Raw genomic sequence first — 9,370 nt, forward strand, 5'->3', positions numbered from 1 at the left:
GCAAACCTTTTTTAAAAATCTTGATTCATTCTAAAGTTACGATGGCTTTTTAAAACTTTATTTTTAGCCCATTTTAACATTGTGCATTTACAAACTAAGACCATAATCCAGGGACGTATTTAAGTATCTGCCGCCTCTAGGCAACAAAGTTTGCCGCCGCCCCTCCCGCTCCCACTTTTCAACGCACTCCACGACCTCACTAATATCACCCCAATGGCCAATACATGCCCTGTCAGCTGGTTTTGTGGAAAAATAATCGGTAATATTGCATGCTGCATCAACAAATTTAATAACTTTTCACCACACTATGATGTTTTTAGCGGTTTTACATGCGTTAATTGGTGGCTGTAAGTTACGTTTTGCTGGCCATGCCAGCTGTCATCGTCATTTGGGGACCGAGCAGGTTCTTACATCCCTAGGGCCGCAAAATCAGCTGATCGCTTACTTTTTTAAACATGAATGCATATTAAATACACAATCAGTATCCATAGCATTGCAATAGAATTGTTTTATTTTCACCGCTGCCTAGCAACTATTTATTTTAATTTTTGCTGATTCCTCAAATTATTTCTTCACATAACCTTAAAGTTCTAGTTGTGTTGACTATCAGTGTGCATCATTATTGTGGTGAATAGTGCTATTAAGGTATAGTGTGGTGGAAAATGGCGTTCGTACCACGGACCGAAATGGTTTTGCAGCTCTCGATCGTTTTAGGTTGACTTCGTCTCGAACCTAAAAACTATCTTGAGCCGGCGAAACCTCATTTTCGGCTCTAGGTACGAAATATACTATTTCGACCCCTTTTAACGGACGTTTTTTGTGCCGTTTTTTGCAAAACATTCTGACTTGGATAGGCCTACACGGAATGCACCATTTTTTATCTAATCAGTACGTATTTTTACAATCACATTTTGCGGCTTTAAAAACGGCACACAAAATCGTCTGTATACAATGGTTCTTATAACGCTTTTCATTGAACACTATTAGTCAGATCCACTTGAGAAACGTGCTATTGGCTTTGATTTGAAATGAAAGAAATATGTTTTCTTAAACTTTTTTTATCTTACAAAAAACACATGAATCGCAAAGAAAAATTACGTACTTTTACTGAAAGAATAATATACAATTTTAAATTAGTTAAGTTTGGTACAGTGGTAAGTATTTAGTTCACACTTTCCTTCTTGATTTTAACCTAGCAAAAGAATCTTTCAGCTATAGTGCTGCCACTGCGTAGTGGTGTATGAAGTAAACTGAAGGGAGTGTTTTCTACGTTTGTCACTAGACATAGCGGCCGGCACGGCGACCCGCTCCCGCGGCGAGCGTGTCTGCCAGACCAATAGGGCAGCACGGACAACTCTACACAGCTGTGTAATAAACTATTGACGTTTGTTTGACTTGGATGCGTTCTGAAATAGTTGTATACTTATAATAATCAAAATATTTGAAATGGCTATTTCGCCGTTCCCAAAATTATTTGCTAAAATCTTTTTTAGATTAAAACTTCGTTTTTTTATTTGTTTACCCTCAAAATTTTGCCGCCCCTAAAATTTGCCGCCCTAGGCGGGCGCCTAGTCCGCCTATTCGGAAATATGTCCCTGCCATAATCCCAAAATAGTGCTAGATAATGATAAGTATACACTACCAGTAATTGTCCACCTATTTTCACTTGGTTATGACTGATGTATTTTTTTCGGCCGCCATCTTGGATCCGCCATTTTGAAATGTGATAAATTATTTTAAATATGAATGGGGTGTTGTGACCCATCATTTCGAACTACTTTTTTAAGCTGAACTTAATTCCATAATCCGTTTTTCATTTTCATTTTTTGATTTTGAAATATTGACATTTTTAACAAAAAATTTCAATATTTCATAAATAAAACTTGATAACAAAAAATGGATTGCGGCATTGAGTTTAGCTTAAAAAAGTAGTTCAAAATGATGGGTCACAACACCCCGTTCATATTTAAAATAATTTATCACATTTCAAAATGGCGGATCCAAGATGGCGGCCGAAAAAAATACATCAGTCATAACCAAGTGAAAATAGGTGGACAATTACTAGTAGTGTATACTTATCATTATCTAGCACTATTTTGGGATTATGGTCTTAGTTTGTAAATACACAATGTTAAAATGGGCTAAAAATAAAGTTTTAAAAAGCCCTTGTAACTTTAGAATGAATCAAGATTTTTAAAAAGGGTTTGCGGCATTGTAATCAGGGTAAAAATGTAGTTCGAAATAATGGGTCACAACCCCACCTTTACATTTGAAAAAAAAATGTTGCATCCAATATGGCGGATCCAAGATGGCGACCGGAAATGACCACCTTGTCAAAATGAAGTACTTACTACCCAACAATGTTTGGAAGTGGTCTGGGATTGATATTTGAAAAAATGTAGAAAAAAGTTGGGGGGGGGGACAATTTATTAAAAGATCACTTCTGTGTAAAAATAGGTTATGTTTCTTCACCAATTTATTCGTTTTATGGTAACTGTAGGAAAAGTATAATGTGCAACTCGAGTTCAAAGTACAATTGCCTCACTCGAGAAACCATTCCTCACTCGCCTACGGCTCGTAAGGATTTCTCTCGAGTGAGTCAATTGCTCACTTTTCTCACTAGTTGCACAAATAACTATAGTTTTCATCAATTTTTAAATAATAACTAGTTAAATTATTGTAACTGTGTAGTATTGTAACTGTATTATTTTATGTACTGGCCTTTATCTGTTCGAAGAATAAAAAAATCAACTTGTACTTTTAAATTATGTAATAGGATATTCCATAGACCTTTTCGTAATTAACTTCAAATTTCATAGATTTATGATTCATCTATATTTATAAATAATTTCTAACGCATTGGAAAGTCCACTTAAATTCAACTAAATGTGTGACCAAAATATATTCCCTGAAAAAAACATAGGCCTACCGTACTACATTGCCACATGAAATTCAATTTTATTGTTCAATAAGTTTATAATCTTTTTGCAGTTTTTACGTTTTTACACATTGAAATACGTGATTGATAATTCAGTTCATTTTAGTCTTTTAAAGGTGTTTTACATTTGAGTCTTACATTAAAATAGCCCTACATATTTTTCGTAGGCCTATGTTTTATCTTTGACTATCAATACAACACTAGACTTTCCACCCCCATGGCCCCCATGTTAAATTTGTAGCCAGCTTTTCATCAAAATCTTCTGTATCCAATGGCCAATGGTTTTATTAAGACCAGTACGGAACATTCCGTCTCTAAATCGTCCTAATAATGGTAGAAAACCAACATTCCATAGTTACATTACAATCATATCCTCCATCAAGAATAGGCCTACTACTTGGTATTAACCACGGCCGCCTTTAACTACAGGCCGTGGCCTCTTCGAACTGGCAACGTCGCAAGTGGTGTTACAGCTGTTTTTGTTTGGAAGCAGCTAATGGTACACAATTAATGTATTTACGAAAGATTGGTTACTGGACTATGAATGACTCCGCTTAAAAATGTACACCCTAGTAGCACAAATATGTATTTTATAAATATTTTATATATTTAAAGTTGTATTTGATAGAACCTCGAATAGAATATATAAATAATATATCTTTAATAACAGTTTGATATATTCAAATATATATTTAAAATATTACCATAAAGCAATGCAAAATATAAATTAAATATAAGTTTTGAATATATAAAATAGATTCATAATATATATTGATCAAATAAGTATAGAATCTATAATATAAATATTTTATATGTATATTTTTCCTATTAAATATTTTAAAAAATTATGTGTTGAGAATCTTTTAAATATATATATAAAATATTTTTGAAACTATATTATATATTTAAAGTATTTATAAATACATTTTGAAACACGTCATTTATTTTTATTAATAAAATAATAATATATTTGTAGAATATAGGCTATAGCCTATAATCTTTTATAATTAGCAAATAAATAATTTGCATCTTTTTGTTTTTTATAGTGTCTATCAATTTGTTTCAAGACTGTAAATAAAACATATGTTTTATTTAGGATATTATATTATTATGATCAGATGTAAACAAATATTGTTATTAGTGTTAGAGACTTCTTACAAAAGACATGTTCAAATAAAATGTTACCAATTTAGATCATTCCTAAGTATTATTATCACGAGAAGTATAGACGGTCGTGATACATGGCGCAGTCTGATGTAAACCTACAGATCCAACAGGAAATTGAAGAGAACAGACTTCAAAGAAATCAAATCCATGTCAAGCCTCCAGACAATTTTTCCTTCAACCCCTATGATTGGAGTGCGTGGAAGAAACGCTTTGAAAGGTACAGGTCAGTCAGCGATCTACATAAAGCACCTGGGAAAAGGCAAGTTGACATTCTTTGCTACTGTATGGGGGATAAGGCTGAGGAAATATTTGATTCCTTTAATCTAAGCCCTGATGAGTTGGAAAATTATGAATTGATTATGGGAAAATTCGAAAACCATTTCGTTCCTAAAACAAACATAATTTATCAGCGTGCTAAATTTCTTAGACGAAAACAGGGATCCTCAGAGTCTGCTGAAAATTTCATCACAGACTTACATACTCTTGCAAAACCATGCAACTGGGGAGATTTAAGGGATGAAATGATTCTCATGCAACTTATCGTTGGAATGAATGATCAAAACCTTAGTGATCGCTTACAGTTACAAAGCTCACTAAAATTAGAAACTGCAGTTGATGCTCTTCGCAGTTCAGAGGCATTAGTTAGGCAAAAACTTGACCTAGCTGATCCCTCCGTTGATCGGGTAAAATTTACCACTCCTAAAAAGTCTTTTTGTAAGAAAACAGTTTCTAATAACCATGGAAGATACAATCCAGAAAACCTATGTAAATGGTGTGGGAATACTCCATCCCATCGCCGAGGCTTGTGTCCTGCCAAAAATGTTCGGTGTAACAACTGTAAAGCAAACGGTCACTTTGCTAAAGTTTGTTCTAAACAAAAGGTAAATGAAGTCAGTAGTGAACCACAGTTTGTTAATCAATATTGTACAAATTCATCAAATTCTGAAGAATTCATAGGTAAAATTACCGAAAACAGTGCTCTAAACCCTGAATCTTGGGAAATTGACCTCAGGTTTAATGATTCTGACATTATTAAGTTTAAAATCGATACCGGAGCAGACGTTTCAGTTTTGCCAGCTAATATCAAGCTAAACAAAAAAGTTCCATTGCAACATACTTGTAAAAGACTCTCAGGACCGGATGGGACTCAGTTAGCTGTACGAGGGATGGTAAATGTAAAGTTAGACTATAAGAACAAATCTTGTTTTGAGCATTTTTATGTAGCAGAAAAATGTAAAACACCGCTCCTAGGTAAACCAGCCATTGAAAAACTAAACCTTCTACAAGTTGTCCGAAGTGTGTCTTCAACTTCGACGAACTGGTACGAAAAATATCCATCTCTTTTTAGTGGTTTAGGTAAAATGAACGGAGCTTATGAAATTGAGCTAAAAATGGGAGCAAAGCCATTCTCAATTACAGTGCCTCGACGAATACCTCTACCATTATGGTCAAAAACCAAGGAAGAGATCGAAAGAATGGTAAATATGGAGGTCATAGCTCCAGTAGACCATGCTACACCTTGGTGTTCTCCGATGGTAGTCGTACCAAAGAAAGACAGCGGTAACGTCCGGATATGTGTTGATCTTTCGAAACTAAACCAAAGTGTTCGGCGCCAGTTACATCCAATTCCAGGGATAGAATACACAATAGCACAGATCAAAGGAGCTACTGTGTTCTCTAAACTAGACGCCAATCACGGGTTTTGGCAAATACCTTTGGAAGAAAAATCACAAGATCTCACAACTTTTTTGACACCTTGGGGACGATTTAAGTTCAAGGTCCTCCCCTTTGGCATTACATCAGCTCCGGAGTATTTCCAGAAACGCATCCATGCTGCTCTTGGTGATCAAAGAAATGTAAAAGCTTACATTGATGATATCCTAATATGGGGAAGCACACAAGCCGAGCATGACAAGGTTTTGGTGGAGGTTCTGGAAAAGCTTCAAAAGGAAGGCATTACCTTGAATAAAGAGAAAACAGTCTTTTCAAAGCCAAAAATTAAGTTCCTTGGCTTTGAACTGAGTGCTGATGGCATTTCTCTTGATCAGGAGAGAGTTAAGGCTATTTCTGATATGGAGCCTCCAACTGATGTGAAAGGTGTACAAAGATATCTTGGAATGATCAATTTTAGTGGAAGATATATTCCAAATAGGTCTGAGATTTTGAAGCCTATTCACGAGCTACTCAACAAAAATAATGAATGGATATGGGACAAACCACAACAAAAAGCTTTTGATACTATCAAAAATCTTCTTACTACGGCTCCTCACTTAGCTTTCTATGACCCTAATCTCCAAACAATGATTTCATCTGATGCATCATCATTTGGTATCGGCGGAGTATTGTTGCAACGAGAAAAAAGTGGCACATTCAAACCAGTAAGCTACATATCACGTTCTCTCACTGATGCAGAAAGAAGATATTCCAACATAGAACGAGAAGCTCTGGGAATCGCCTGGGCATGTGACAAGTTGAAAGACTACATAGTTGGTAAGGACATGATAATCGAGACAGATCATAAACCACTTTTGAAGATTTTGACGTCAAAAAACTTAGATGAATTAACTCCACGTCTACAGAGAATAAGACTAAGAATGATACGTTACTCATACAATCTTGTGTATACTCCTGGAAAACACCTAATAACAGCTGACTGTCTTTCACGTAACCCTCTAAAGGACACTGAAAACTATGACTTAGAGGAGGAACTCACTTACTACGTGAGACAAGTCATTTCCAATGTTCCAACTACTGATGAAAACATACAGAAAATCCTACATTGTCAAAGACAAGATCCAATTTGTATGAAATTACGGAACTTAATCATTGATGGTTGGCCAGAAAAATCTGAAATTCCAGATCAATTAAAGACATTTTTCAACGTAAAGGAAGAACTTTCTGTTGCTGATGATCTTGTATTACGAGGAACAAGAATATATGTTCCAGAAGCATTGAGAGAAGAAATGCTAAAACGAATCCATGTAGGACACTTGGGAATAACAAAATGTAGACTCCGAGCCAGCAACAGTCTTTGGTGGCCAGGAATATCTCGTGAGATTGCAAAGATGGTTGAAAGTTGTCCACAATGTATTCAGCACAGGAAAAATAAAAACGAACCACTTATTCCAGCAGAGTTCCCTTCAAGACCTTGGCAGATTGCAGCAATGGATCTTTTCAAGTTAAGTGGTCAATGGTTCATCGTGTTAACAGATTGTTACTCACGATACTTTGAAATTGCAACCTTACGTTCTTTGACAAGTCATCAAGTCATTGAAAAATGTAAATCAGTATTTAGCCGTCATGGAATTCCAGAAGAAATCAGAACCGACAGCGGAACCCAATTCACCATGCATCAAGGTTCGGAATTCCAGCAGTTTTCCAAAGACTACAATTTCAAGTTAAAGACAAGTAGCCCTCACTTCCATCAGAGTAATGGAGCTGCAGAGGCTGCAGTGAAGGTAGCAAAATGCATCCTAAAGAAAATAAAGAAGACCCTTACCTGGCACTCTTATCATACCGTAACACTCCAATATCGAACGGGTTTAGCCCTGCACAACTACTAATGGGACGACGTTTACGAGACAATGTGACAGAACAAAATTCAACAAGTGTCTGTACCAGAAGTCCAAAACCACAAGAGGACAACTCAAGTTACAAGACTAGACACGGACGTCAAGTACATCCTCCAAGGAGACTCGACCTTTAAGGAGGGGGATGTTTCAAGACTGTAAATAAAACATATGCTTTATTTAGGATATTATATTATTATGATCAGATGTAAACAAATATTGTTATTAGTGTTAGAGACTTCTTACAAAAGACATGTTCAAATAAAATGTTACCAATTTAGATCATTCCTAAGTATTATTATCACGAGAAGTATAGACGGTCGTGATACACAATTTATACATGCATTTTTTATATGATAATTGCTATTATGAAAGCGTTAAAATTAAGTTAATAATAATACGTACTCTGAATGGTGTCACTCTATCATGCACGTAAAGAAAAAATTACGCATATGGTTAAGAGGCATTATACATGTTCGGCAGCTACATTTGGGTCAAAAGAGAAAAAAGTGTTGATGGGTTTTATTTTTTAAATTGCAATATGTGACAATGAATGTGATCATAGAAATCTCGGGGTAGCGGATTTCTACCCCCGGATATTTACCCCCATGAAAAAATGCCTACGTCATTTTGACGTCACGAGGGGCGGGGCCTATACACGGTCAAGAAACAGCCCGCGACTGGAAATCTACCCCCGGACATCTACCCCCGGACATCTACCACCGGACATCTACCCCCAGACATCTACCCCCGGACATCTACCCCCGGAAATCTACCCCCGGACATCTACCCCCGTGGTCAGCTCTGTTACGTATCGGCCAATCTCTAATGATTGGCTAGAAAAGGGTGCTAGTGACTGGCGACCGTTTAAGAAACGAATTACGGAAAAACAGATTAACAGAATCATATTATACTGTTGTATCAAAAAATGTTCAAGTATTGCAAGCATTGCAACTGACGGCCGCTCTTTCACCATTTGAAAACAAATGCTAGCAACAGTCACAAGTAGCTCAGAGGTAAGGTAAGAGGCTCACAAGTCGAGGGACCCAGGTTCGAGACCCACCCGGGTCAAGAAAATTGTATCCAGTAATTTTTTCAAAATTTGTTTTTATTAACTATTTAATCAATTTACTCAACTGATAATTATTGTGTTTTTCATACTAAATCTTCATTATTTTATGTTTTTATGTTTAGGCCTCATGGGATGTTTGGAAGAGATATTAAATAAATTTTTTATTTAAATATTATTCACTAAAATATATTATTGGAACATATTTTTTTAATATTTATTTTATATGTATATAATATATTTTAAATATTATATAAAATTGACATGAATACACACTTGAGATATATAAAATAGATTTTAAATATATTTATTGATATGTATTTAATGTATATTTGATTATTATTATTAAATATTACTTGAAAATAACATATGGGAAAAAAATGTATTTATGTATATTATTTCATGTTCATAACTTATTTACAGCTTAGAAGTTGCCTCAACTCCAAGAAAGAAGAAAATAATTTTTTTTATCAAGCCATTCTTTCCCATTTTCATAACTGTTGAAATATCTAAACAGCTATATTACAACAAGTTTGTAATGGAACTTAATATAAAAGGATCATAAACAAATCAATTAACCTTATCACAAGTTTAGGGCCTGTGGACTGGCTTCAAGACTGCAAGCAA

The 9,370-nt window shown here is 35.2% G+C and overlaps 1 protein-coding gene across 1 annotated transcript; it reads left to right on the top strand.

Annotated features, from left to right (window-relative positions):
* The first annotated feature begins 4,179 nt into the window (after window positions 1-4,179).
* Window positions 4,180-7,836, top strand: LOC128992902 (uncharacterized protein K02A2.6-like). Its single transcript, XM_054416646.1, has 3 exons — window positions 4,180-4,328; window positions 5,454-7,563; window positions 7,699-7,836. Exons 1-3 carry the CDS (start codon window positions 4,180-4,182, stop codon window positions 7,834-7,836), a joined length of 2,397 nt encoding a protein of 798 aa, XP_054272621.1.
* Window positions 7,837-9,370: the final 1,534 nt, after the last annotated feature.

Source organism: Macrosteles quadrilineatus, unplaced genomic scaffold (assembly GCF_028750875.1).
Source record: "Macrosteles quadrilineatus isolate MER2022 unplaced genomic scaffold, UCM_ALF_1.0 Scaffold_4__1_contigs__length_99947679, whole genome shotgun sequence".
NCBI classification, from domain to species: domain Eukaryota; kingdom Metazoa; phylum Arthropoda; class Insecta; order Hemiptera; family Cicadellidae; genus Macrosteles; species Macrosteles quadrilineatus.